Below are 13,243 nucleotides of genomic sequence, written 5' to 3' on the forward strand. Positions count from 1 at the left end.
GAGCCACTGATGTTCTACAAGAAGCTTCTCCCGGGCAATAAACTGGGAGAGACAAGGTGCCTGAAACAGGAACCCTGGTCATACGTGTGACTGGGCTGGTCACGAGCAGCAGCAGCGAACAGCAAATCTTGTTATCAGTGAGGACCACTGCCTGATGAGGGAACCGTCTACCTTGTGACTTGGGATTGCCATCACTTGTGAGGGTCATGATGCTAGGATAGTAGCATCTATGTTGTATTAAGCACCAACGTAATTACTTGCAAGTTACGTTCCATACTTCACCCCTAATTCTTACAACACCAATGAGACATCTACCATTCATCATCGGGAATCATGACAACGTAGTGTGGTGTCTGCAACACAGAAAGTAGCCAAGAATCACTGCTTAAATGAATTATGGAATGAATGGGACGATACTGTGGGAAGGATACAATATGTCCATTTTACAGAATAGAAAACTTGGGTCTATGTAGTGCTCAGACATGTGGCTGCATTTGAGGTGGGTTTAAACTTTGCAACTATCTCAAGACTAAGGTCTTTTCATGTTGTATTAAACACTTAATGCAAATGGATTCAAGCAGTTTCCATGCAATAACATGGCTTTACATAGAATCCCAGAAACCAAGAAACCTTCACAAGCAGGAAGAGATGAGAAAACCTGGCACCGCTATAGTTTGGGAAGTCCCAGTGTGCCAGCTCAATGGTCTGTCAGGGTATCTGGGCACATGTGGCCAGGTTCCTGTCTAAGTCAGAGCAGGGGATCTGGGAGATGAGCTTCCCCAGTAAGGCTCATGACGGCCTCCTAGCTAGAACTAGGGGAGCGGGGATTGGTGGCACCCAGGGAGGTAGCATTGGCTTAGTACACAAAACTACTCACTCCCCAGCCGACCCAGATTCTTATCACAGTGACATCTCCTATTTCCCGAAGCTCTTCATCCATAGCACTTGATTCTATTTCTCAGCCACCCCTTCATCTCTTCACGGATCGAAGAGGAAGGTGTGGACTGCTGCGTTTTGTAATTTTCCTCTCATTTCCCATTTACCTTCCGAAACTACGACTTCAAATGGGAAAGACTGGTGATTATAAAACTCGAATTCTGAGACACAGCCATGGAACCACTGGGAACTTGAAAGGGGACAAAAGAAGCAGAGAAATCGCGGCTCAAAGAGGGTCACAGTACAGTTGTGTGGGCCCTCAGGCTTCCCACAGTCACATGCAGCACCGTGGAGCCATGGGGTGAGGAGAGAGAAGCAGAGGACTGAATGCAGAACACGACGTACTCAGCACCTTTGCTGTTACACACAACGATGATTTCTGGTTAAGGATCACGATATTAGAGCATGGGGTATCAGCCACCCAGTGAAACTATTGCCTTATAAAAATATAGCAAAAATAATATGTACTTGAAAACATGTAAAAGGCTGTGCTGGGAGAGGAATAGCAGCATGACTCAGTGGGCCTGCTGTCTATTTTTATGAAGTTTACTTGGCAAAAATATTGTGGAAGCCAGGTATGTTGGTGACTGCTTGTCATCCTAGTACCGGGAAGGCTGAGGCAGGAGAATTGTCCCAAGCTAAGGGCCAGACTGGGCTGCAGAGTGAGATCTTGTCTCAAAAAAAAAAAAGAAAAAAAAAACTGTTTTGGCAAGGTATTTGCCACCTGGATCTTTAGAGAAAGGTTTGAGGACCCTTGACAGAGGTCTGTGCTGATGTCTTATTTTCTACCAGCACACTGTGGCTATTCATGAAAATCCATCTGATAAGCACCAGGTGGAAATGGAGGTTGGGTTGTTTTGTGTGAGGGGAGGAAAGTCCTTTCGTTCTATATAAAAGCATCAAAATTATACACAAATAGACCCAAATCAATAATAGGCAAACTTCAGAGAGCCTGTATATGTGTGTATGCATATGTATGAATGCATATGTGCATATATATTTATACATACATATTCAAGGTCATGGTGAATCCAGTGCCCTGGAAACTTTTACATCACTCAATAACATCATCTCTCATCAAAAAAAAAAAAAAGTCTAGCCAAATGGTAAAAATGATGAATCTTGGAAAATAAGGCAAAATGGTCACCTGACTTGCATTTTTAAAAACTTTTGAAGATACAGAATCATTTTTTTAAAAGTATTATTAATGTGTAATGTATGGGTGCTTGTGACATGACACATATGCAGAAGTCAAAGGGCGTTCTTGAGGTGCACATTCCTTTGCATCTGACATTACATGGGTGCTGGGGAAGTGGATCTAAGCTGGCAACAAGCAAGCACTTTAAATTTTTTTTTAATTTTTTTCTTTATTTATTTGAGAGTGACAGAGAGAGAAAGAGGCAGAGGGAAAGAGAGAGAGAGAGAGAGAGAATGGGCGCACCAGGGCTTCCAGCCATTGAAAGCAAACCCCAGATGCGTGCGCCCCCTTGTGCATCTGGCTAACGTGGGTCCTGGGGAATCATGCCTTGAACCAGGGTCCTTAGGCTTCATAGGCAAGCGCTTAACCGCTAAGCCATCTCCCCAGCCCTAATTTTTTTTTTTTATTTATTTCAGTGAGAGAGAGAAGGAGGCAGATAAGAGAGAAAATGGGTGTGCCAGGGCCTTCAGCCACTGAAAATGAACCCCAGACACAGGCACCACCTTGTGCATCTGACTTAATGTGTGTTCTGGGGAATTAAACCTGGGTCCTTTGGCTTTGCAGGCAAGCACCTTAACTGCTAAGCCATCTGTCCAGCCCCAAGCCAGCACTTTTAATCACTGAGCCATATCCCCAGTTCCCAACCTGTACTTTTTATTACTAGTTTGCAAGCAGAGAGGGAGAGAGAGAGAATATTCCAGTGCCTCTTTCCAGTGTAAACAAACTCCAGACACATGTGCCACTTTGTGCAGCTGGCTTCATTGGGTAAACAAACCTGGACTGTCAGGCTTTGAAAGCAAGCACCTTTAGCCACTGAGCCATCTCTCCAGACCATCCCCAGCCTGTGTTTTTAAACAAACAGGATAAAATGAAAAGTGATTTGAAAACAGGTACTGTCACGGTTTTAGACACTGTGTCCATGTCTTATTTTTCTTCTTTGAAGGGATAAATGATAAATAAAAACAGGTCAACATCTAAATAAGAAGAAAAAATTCTTTACTTGGCCTAAAAGGGAGCTGGCAAAGTTGGATGACTTAGCAGATATTGTTTCATAATTTGGAGGCAATTATGTGGAGTGGACAATGCTGATCAGAAGGGCTTCTGTTATAGAAAAAAGCAAAGTAAAGACAGAATGGTTTACATTCTTGAAAATGTTTTTTTATGTATTGCATGCATGTGTTTACATGTTCACATGTATAGGTGCATGCATGATTGCACATGTATGTGGGAGGCTACAGGGTGATGCTTAGTGTGGTGGTTTGAACAGAATAGATGGCCCCCAATATATTCAGTTATTTATTTGTTTGTAGTTTGCATCTGCAGCCACCTGGCTGGAGGCAGTGTCACTGGGTGGATCTTAAGGTGTGGTGGTGGGATTCAGATTTCAATATAATGATATGCAAAGTGTGCCTAGCTGGAGTTCCTAAAGTGTGCTGTGGCTTTTGACCTTGAGGCTTGTGCTTCTCTCTCTTTGCTTGGACCTGTGAAGGCAGGCCAGATCCTTTGGCCATTATGGAACTTCCTCTGGATCTGGAGGCTTCAATAAATATCCCTTCCTCCATAACTGTGCCTGGTCTGAAAGTTCATCCCAGCGAACCTGAAGCTGTCTGCTATATTTAGTGTTTTCTTTTATTATTGAAGCATGGTCTCTCTCTCTCTCTCTCTCTCTTTCTCTCTCTCTCTTGAACCTACAGCTCATGGGTTTGGCTAGTCTAGCTCAGCAGCTTCCTCTAGGGAACCCCCATGGTCTCCTTCTGAGTTACAGGATTGCAGGTAGGCCACCATGCTCACCTGTCTCATGCGTGGCTACTGAGGAATACCCTCTCGGGTCTTCACGCCTTTGTGGAAAGTCCTTGTCATGTTAATTTACAAGTAATCGTATATTTGTATGCAGTATAATGTGATATTTTCGAATATGCTTACATTGTGGAATGATCGATGCATGGCAATTATCACATCTAATACCTCAATTTTTTTTTTCATTTCTTTGGGGTGAAAAATTAAAATTCTTCTTTTCAGCTAATTTTTAAAATTATTTTTATTTATTTACTTATTATAGACAGAGAGAGGGAGAAAGAGAGAGAGAATGGGCACACCAGGGCCTCTGGCCACTGTAAACGAACTCCAGATGCACGCACTACCATGTGTGTCAGGCTTAGGTGGGACCTGGAGAATTGAACCTGGGGCCTTAGGCTTCTCAGGCAAGCACCTTAATCACTAAGCAATCTCTCCAGCCCCTTTTTAGCTATTTTGATATACATATTAACTATAGTCCCCAAATGGTTTGCATGCATTATTTATTTTTCACTACAAAAATGAAGGAGGGAAGCTGGGCATGGTGGCACATGCCTTTAATCCCAGCACTTGGGAAGCAGAAGTAGGAGGATTGCCATGAGTTGAAGGCCACCCTGAGACTACATAATGAATTCCAGGTCAGCCTGGACTAGAGCGAGACACTACCTCAAAAAACAAAAAAACAAAACAAAAAAAAAAAAGAAGAAGAAGAAGAAGAAGAAGGAAGTTGAAAACAGTAAGAATTTGACCAGGCAGTTAAAGGTCTCAATTACATTGATACTGCAAAAGTCCTTCCCTACCTGTCAGGCTGGAAATGAGGCTCCTCTCACAAAGAAATGAAATGATCATAGAGGCCAGCCACTTCCAATCCCATTCAAGAATCTGCACACACTGTCTGGAGAGGATTAAACTGCAAATACTTTCAGGTCCCCAGGACATACGGCATGGGTCACAGCTGCTCATCTCTGTTGCATGGTGAACAGTAGCCAGACAGATCACAGACCTGTATGCACGCCTGACTCCACTTATACAAGGCATCTCAAGCAGACACATCATAGACACAGAAGATAACATGGTAGTTTTTAGGAGCCAGCTGATGGAAAATGTATAGGTATTATTTAATGGGTACAGTTTCTTTGAAAATGATGAAAAATTTCTGGAAATTGGTAGTGATGATAGTCTCAAAATAATGTAAAAGGACACTACCTAAAATAGTAAGCCTTATGTCAGATGTATTCTACCACAATGAAGTATTTTGAATAAATTGTGGGTGTGTGTCTTTCCACATGCATATGGAGGGCAGGGGAACCGCAGGTGGTGTTTCCTCAAGTACAGCCCACGTTTGTTTGAGACAGGGCCTCTCACTGGCCCGGAGCTCACCATGCAGGTTAGAGCAGGTGTCCAACAAGCCCCAGGTATCCATCTGTCTCCATCTCCACAGCACTAGGATTATAAATGTATGTCACCATGCCTAGCTTTTTTATGTGAGTTCTAAGGATTTCACTTAGGTCCATATGAACCTTACCATTGACCTACAGGAGTGGTAGGTCCAAGAAGATGACTTTAAGACCAGATTTAAACAACCTCTATCCATCAAATACTCCTGGGATTGCTAACAGGCTAAAAAAAAAAAAAGTTTTTGACATAAAGCCAACAAACTTTCAATCCAAATAAAAGAAATCTCTCATGTTTGGGTGAAAATGGAAACAACTTATTCATTCCTGGTTTTTACTTGCTTGAAGTAAATTCCCTTGAAATTATGTTAAAATATTTAATATTAGTATTTCAGAAATAAATAAAATTTAGAAATTAAAAAAGACTTTCCAGATTAGTTCCAAATCACAGTTTGTTGTTCCTTGACACAGTTAACCTTTGGAGCAAAGTCCAGGCAGGGACTATACTGAGCAGAAGAATTTGAAATCTAGATAAAAGGATTGCACGGGATCTATACATTAAAATTGCCCTTCTTTCCTGCAAGCCAAGAGGATAAGGCATGCAAAAGAGTTAGCATTTTTGTCAAAGAAATAAGTCTCAAAAACACCAAAGTGCAATATTTCTATGACATGTTCCAAAGTGACTTAGCAAAAAAAAAAGAAACTGGAGGATTGGATGGTGACATGCAATCAGGAGCATGGGGCAGGGACCTGTTGGTGCCTAACTACTCACATCCAAACTAGTTGTCTGTCGTGGAGGAGACTCTTCTCATCAAGGCAGAAATTCAGGGTGTCAAGATGTATCTAAGACCCTCCTACCCCTCACTAAGACTGACTAGTCTTAGTGATCCCACAATGAATACCAACAACCTCAGTGATTAGGGCCCTGAGTGGAATGGGTATAAGAGAAAGGGGATACTAAAATATAACCCCATTGGAATATCACCTATATTTGATATGTTCATAATAGTAAAATAATTATTAAAAAATAGTTGTCTGAAACAATCATAATCATTTGTTGTCCTTCATGATCTCCAAGGATCAGGAATTTGAGAATAGATAAGCTGAGCAGCTCAGGTGAAGGGTCACTCACGTGATAGCAGTCACACAGGTACTGAAACATCTGAGGGCCAGTGAGTTGTCTCCACCTCATGAAGTCATCTCTGGCCTCTCCGGGTGGTCCTTCCATGTGAACTACCTTGGGCTTCCTCAGAGTATAGCCACCTAAACATGTTACATGTTTAACATGTAACTCAGGGTGACTCGGAGCTACAAAAACGAACACTTCATGAAAGAGAACAAGAAAAACTGCCTGGCCTTTCCTCGCACCTCACTATGAAAGTCACAGTGTGCCACTCTTCACCAAGGCAGTCACAGACTCAAGGAGAAAGGATACAGACTGACCACTTGGTGCGGTCACAGCATGGACCAAAGCTCATGGACACGAACTATTAATGCGGACACACACACACACACACACACACACAATCTGCCACAGGAACCAAATTTATGTGGAACTTTCACCTTATATATTGGGTCCATTGGCTCTCCATTACTGTAGCAAGTATCTGAGATAAGCCAATGATGAAGAAAAAAAAAAAAGATTATTTTAGCTCATAGTTTTGGAGGTTCTCATCCATGGTTCAATGAGCCCAGTACTTTTAGAGCCCTGGTGGCAGAACAGTGCATTGTCATTGGGAGCCAAACTGCTTTCCTCAGGGCAGGGGATGCCTGAAATGAGAGGAAGAGACCAAGATCTCCCTACCCCCTTCAAGAACCCAATTAAAGAACCAAAGACCTCTCACTAGGTCCCACCTCCTCAAGGTGCCACGACTTCCTCCGAATAGAGCCATCCTGTGGACCCAGCCTTGAACATGGGAGCTCTGGGGAACACTTGGCAAGTACCAAAATACAATTAAAATATGCATGAAGAAGATCTGCTCATTCTTCTTTTACCGCTCACAACGTTCTTGGATTGAGCATTTCCCCAAACCAAAACCAGACCATGTGCCATAAAAGCCTAACTTCTCATCACCAAAGCCCACAGACATCAATCAGCCTTGTATACTGCAATGCCACCTGTTTGGGGTAATGAGAACCTCTCTGCTTAGTGCTTAACCTGATGTCACTTGTCCTACAGTGAAAAACAAAAAAAGCCAATTTACATGAGATGTTTGGAAACAAAGAAAACCTGTCTGGACACAGAGACCAGGACACATCACAAGCTCTCTTACCAGTACAGTCCCCCATGTTATAGACTTAAGGCAATAAAATCAATTACACCCATGAAGTTATGGAATGGTAGAAAAAAATGTTTTTAATATATATATATATATATATATATATATATATATATATATATATATTTGTCTTTCGTTTTTGTTTTTCTAAGGTAGGGTCTCTCTCTAGCCCACGCTGACCTGGAATTCACTACGGAGTCTGAGGGTGGCCTCGAACTCATGGTGCTCCTCCTACCTCAGCGTGCCAAGTACTGGGAATTTTTAGTATTCTTTGGATTATAATTGTCAATATCTGTTGTGACAGAAGCGATGCTATGGATGTATCAAATCACGTTTCTCATTCCAAGTCACACACGATGCTCCTTCCTTGCCTCTCTTGAAGGTCTGTCAGGACCATGTGCCTGGGCTTTTGTTGAGCTGGGAACGACACGGGGACTGAGCATCTGAAGGGCGGTGGTTGCAGCACCACGCCCGAGCCTGGCCACATGACCTTGCACAGGGCCCCACACGTTCTCTCGCTCTACTTCGTCCACAATGACTCCAGAAACTAAATGTCAGTGTCACAAAAGGGCCCCAGGGTCCCCACCTGCAGGAGCAACAGAACCCACACTGAAATGTGCCTCAAATTAAACGTCATGTGCCACGTAGGTATACGTGTTAAGCCACTGAGAAGTTTTTTCCCCGCTTTCTTGACCCCAAAGTGAGCACAACAAAATGAAACAAACGAACCCAGAGATGTTCTCGAATTTTGATCAACACAATTTTGCTTATGCACGCTGTCCCAGACCTTGAAGGACTCTGGGAGCCATGCACACTTCCTAATTAAAGAAATCACTGAGATTTGGGAGGTTATTTGTTATGAAGATATAACCAAGACTAGCCCAACTAACAATATCACGTTAAAACAAACATGAATATATTTATGAGAATTTAAAATTACCATGAATTTTTAAGCTTAAGCATGAAACTTTAAAGAAATACCCTGCTTGAGGCAGGTTTCTGTGGCTAGGCCCCAGACCCAAGGGAGCACCTGCATAGTCTCCCCTATTAGGAGCACTGCATTGAAACTGTCCAAGAAGCATCCTGAGGCACTTGTCAGACAGTCCACGGAGCCAGTCTGTTACTCCTTACCTTGGATCAAGGCGAAAGCCATTGCCCTTCCCTCTGAGCTCGGGTTCTGTGGTGGGGAAGCAGCTGTCATCACTGAATGTGGCTACCACTTACCTGCGCCAGCTGACTCAGAAGAACAGCAGAGTCTGTCTCAGAGAAGCAACAGCCCTTTGTTTACAGAAAACCCTCAATGTGTTCATAAAAGGTGAGGCTGACCTAGACATACCTAGGATGAGAGATTTAATTTGAAATCATGGTAAAAAAAAAAAAAACTGTTAAAAGTAAAAGCAAGATTCTTCATTATGAGAACTAATAGAGTGCTTAACATTCACTTCAGGTGGATTCTTAAAGGACAAGTAGAAATCAAGGACACAGTGACATGGTTACAGGCCAGAACTTGTAAGGAAATTTTCCTGCTGTATTAGTTATTGCTGCAAAACACATTGCTCCACATCTCTGTGGCTTCAGACAACAAACATTTATTATCGCATAGTTTCTATGGATCAGGAAAGTAGAAGACGCTTAGCCGGATGGTTCAGGTATAGGGACCCCTGGGTGACTCTACTCCAAGGTTAATAAATAAATACTTAAAAGTGGAGGCCAACCTGGTGATTCTAAGTCAGAGAATGCATTGGAAGCTGTATTGCAAAGGAAAGAGAATGAGAGCAGGGGAATAAGGAGATCCAGGTTCTAGAACCAAGAGACTCAGTCAATGCAGATGCCCACTTGATGACTCAGATCTTATTTAGTCCCTTTGGCATTGAAACATTTATCCTGGTGCCAAATGGTCATAACCAGACACTAGGCCTGAGAACCAAGGGCTAGGGAGTACCCTGTACTGAGGCCTCACTGAGACTGCTGGAGAGAAGGGCTCTCTGGTCTTTCCATGCTCCAATTCAGAGTAGAAACCCAATGCCTAAAAGCCAGAGTCTCTTGCATTCTCTTTCCTTTCATCTGCTCTTCAGTCTAACTCATTGCCATCTCCTCAATGAAGTCCAACCCTCCTTGATTTTCCATGGTTGAGCACAGGATAAGAGCCAACCTTATCACAGACAAAAGAGAACAAAAAGAGAGCACCTAGGGGTGGGGAGTTAGCTCAGTGGACAAGGTGCTTGCCACCCAAGCATAAGGACCTGAGTGTGGGCACCTGACATACATGTAACATTCAGAGACACGGTGGTGCCTACCTGTAGTCACAATACTTGGAAGGCTGAGATAGGTGAATCCCTGGGGCTTGCTGACTAGTTTGCTTAGCTGAATCAGTCAGCTGCAGGCTCAGTGAGACACCCTATCTTAGAAAATAATGAGGAAAAAAAAATACAAGAAGGTATCTAATGTTATCCTCTGGTCTCCACATGCACACACATGTGCACATGTTGCCCCCCACACACACAGACATGTCCCCACATGTACACATACCACACACAAAAAGAGGGATGGAAGGAGAGACAAGAGAGAGGAGTGTGAGAAAGAGGGAGAATACTTCCAGCATCAAGGACACTTCAAGAACTATCAGGCGGGGGTGGGGGGCAGAAGGAAGGAAGCCAGTACCTATGGGAGCATCGTCAGTATGTCTAGACCCTTCCATGCACTTTCTGTTGTTGTTTTTCTTAGTCATGGTGGTAATGGGAAGCGAACCCAGGCCCCTGTGCATGTTAAGCACATTCTTTCCCACCAAACTACATCATAGACACTAGGTTCTGCATGTGCAATTTTTAAATCCTTCCAGTAACCCAAAGTGGTTCCTACCCGTTACCAGTAAGAACAGTGAGGCTCACTCTAAACAACTTCCTCAGCTAATCTCTGAAGTAATTAAATAGAGCAGGTAGGATGTATGTGGCGCATGTTAACCCCAATCCTCAAATCCTGGATAGGATAAAGAAGAACTGAAGGAAGGAGGAAAAGAAGCAAGTAAGGTACTTCACAGATAAAGATTAAGACTGGTATTAAAAAGAGAACCTTGCCCTTTCTGGGAGGTCATAAAGTTGGGACCATTGTGCACTTTCAAGCTCCTCTTATTGACCCCAATTAACTCTAAAGGTCTAAAGGTGTGCATGTGACTGGGGGTGCTGTGAAGAGAGCTATGAAAATATCCCTATTTTTGGTGTGGAGGGATGAAGAGTCCCAAGTAGCCATTATAACCAACTTTTATGTTTACTAGAGAGCTATGTGGACTCTGGAGGCAGAGTCTGAATATCACCTCTGACACTTGCCGATGTGACCTTGAGCAAGGCCCTTAGATAACCTCAGTAGGACCACTTGGAAAACCAGGATAGCAATGTTATCTACCTTAAAAGTTTGTTAGATGGGCAAAGTGAATTGATGCATCGAAAGTGTTTAGAAGAGTCGCAAGCATACTATAATAGCTCCATGAATATTTGCTGTGATGCTAGCTACTGACAAACAAGGTGCCCCCCAGAGCCAGATTCCTAGGATGTAAGTTCTACTCAAACCCTTTCGCCAGCTTGTGACTTTTAACAGCCTTCTACGTCTTTGCTTCCTTGTCAGTAAAAGAAGGAGAAGTAATTCCAGCTCAGAATGGATTCAGGTTGCATTTTCCAGAGAACAGCGATGACATCTCCCACCCATGTAAGTGCTCTTCTGTTCCATGGCTTCGGAACTGCCCCACCAGTACATGCAGGCTCATGTCCCTCCCCCTGAAACTGGCTGAGACTGTGAAGCCTCGCACAAACAGGAGGGATGCTATAGTGCTTTGAGTGAGGTGTCTCCCATAGGTTCATGCGTCTTGAATACTTAGCCAGTGGCAATTTGGGAACGCTGTAGAGTTTTGGGGAGGTGGGGCCTTGTTAGAGAAGTCAATAAGGGTAGATAGAACTTGAGGTTGACTAGTCCAGGCCACTAGGTGTACAGAAGAGAGCTCACTCACTCTTGCGGCTTTGTCCCAGCTGATGTGACAAGATTGACACCCTACTGTGTTCTTGCCACGCTTTCCCTACCACGATGAAACCTCCCCTTGAAGCTATAGATGCAAATAAACCCTTTCCTTCCATAAGCTGTTTCTTTGGTGAGGTGTTCTGTCTCAGGAATGGGAAAATAATTGCAATGGATGAGGTGGAGATAGGCAGAGAGATAGGAGAATAAGTCACCATTGATTCTATGTAACCTCTGAAGCCTTGGGTCAAAAGCCAGGAAGCCAGCTTCTCCTTGCTTCCCTTGGGCTGTGCACTTTCGGAGCCCAGCTGCATGCCAAGAAGAAGCCCAGGAGGAGGCACACCAAGAGAAACTGATGCAGTCAACTAAGGAAACCATTCTCCAGCACCCAACTGCCTCCACAAATATTGCAGGACACCGAGACAAGCTCTTCTACTGAGTATGCCTCAAATGCATATGCATGAACAACGAAATGCATATGCATGAGCAACAACAACTGAACGTTGTGTTCTGAGCCGCTAAGTCTCTTGGTCCATTCTGCAGCAATAGTAACCAAAACAGGAATTGAGGGGTAGATTGCTAATAGACAATCGAAGAAGTACTTGAAGTGCTTGAGACAAAGGAAGTGCTCTTTACTTGTCATCATTGTTGGTTACACTCCATAACTACTACCCAAACCCATAGTAAATAATGGTCACACAGAGGACTCAACCCTAGATCTTCAGTCCAAGTCTTATGATGCTGACAATCAAGAAGGTAATTAAGTCTATCATCGTCTCTCTTCCTGCCTCTGGTGGTGAAGCTGGAAGTGAGCAATGTCCCTGGGGCGGTGGGGGGGGGAGGGGCTCTACTTTATGATATCAATTAAAAACAGAGAATCAGGAGCCAAAGAATGAGCAACAATGCTAGTTGTTCTTTTCTTTTAAGCCACAGACCAAGAGTTTGTGTTAGTTATTTCTCTAGGGAACAAGTTCCCCTCTCTATGGAAAAGGAAAATATGCAAACATTGGCCAGAGGAAAGATGAGGATGCATAATTCACAGCTCACATCTCCCTAGACGGATCGAGAAAGAACTGGTTGCACATCGGGTCAAAAAAAAAAAAAGTATTCTAGCTGCTGTTGCACCCTAGAACCTAAGTATTCAATTATGGAAAAGTTTTTTTTTTTTTTTTTTCTGCCCTAGGAGACTATGGGAACCTGCAATGGCTTAGAAACCTTTCTTAATATAATTCTGCAGAAAGCTGAGCTGTGCAGCACCCTCACCATTGATATGCAAATTAAATAAACAAAATGACATAATAAATAATTAAATCAGTCTAACATGATGAATGAATTAATCATCTCAGAGTGATGAGCAGAAGCCTACACTGTCACCCGGAAGATCATTGATTTGAGAAAAAATGAAACTTTCATAACAAGTCCTTTCAGTGCACGGTGGTGTCCCTTTATTGATTTACCCACACTGGTTTCTGCACAGAATAGGTGCTTAATAAATATTAGTAGAATCAAATCAACTTTGACCACCCAAATTATCCCTCTGCAGTACATGAAATTATTTAACACATAAATGATGATGCTGACATTTGCCCACTTAAAAATTAGGAGGAGGGCTAGAGAAATGTCTTAACCATTAAGGCGTT

General features: G+C 43.1%; 1 protein-coding gene across 4 annotated transcripts in view; it reads right to left on the bottom strand.

The window, feature by feature from the left end:
- Positions 1-13,243, bottom strand: part of Ptprt (protein tyrosine phosphatase receptor type T) — a 1,232,244-nt gene that overhangs the window by 952,868 nt on the left and 266,133 nt on the right. Inside the window, exon 1 of one of the 4 annotated variants that reach the window (XM_045155755.1) lies at positions 8,733-8,769. The exons of the other annotated variants lie outside the window; for them this stretch is intronic. Within the exon in view, the coding sequence (XP_045011690.1) occupies positions 8,733-8,754 (22 nt within the window). The 5' untranslated portion in view covers positions 8,755-8,769. Of the gene's footprint in view, positions 1-8,732; positions 8,770-13,243 lie in introns of those variants that run through there. 4 annotated transcript variants of the gene reach the window in all.

The sequence above is a fragment of the Jaculus jaculus genome, chromosome 8 (assembly GCF_020740685.1).
Source record: "Jaculus jaculus isolate mJacJac1 chromosome 8, mJacJac1.mat.Y.cur, whole genome shotgun sequence".
NCBI lineage: Eukaryota > Metazoa > Chordata > Mammalia > Rodentia > Dipodidae > Jaculus > Jaculus jaculus.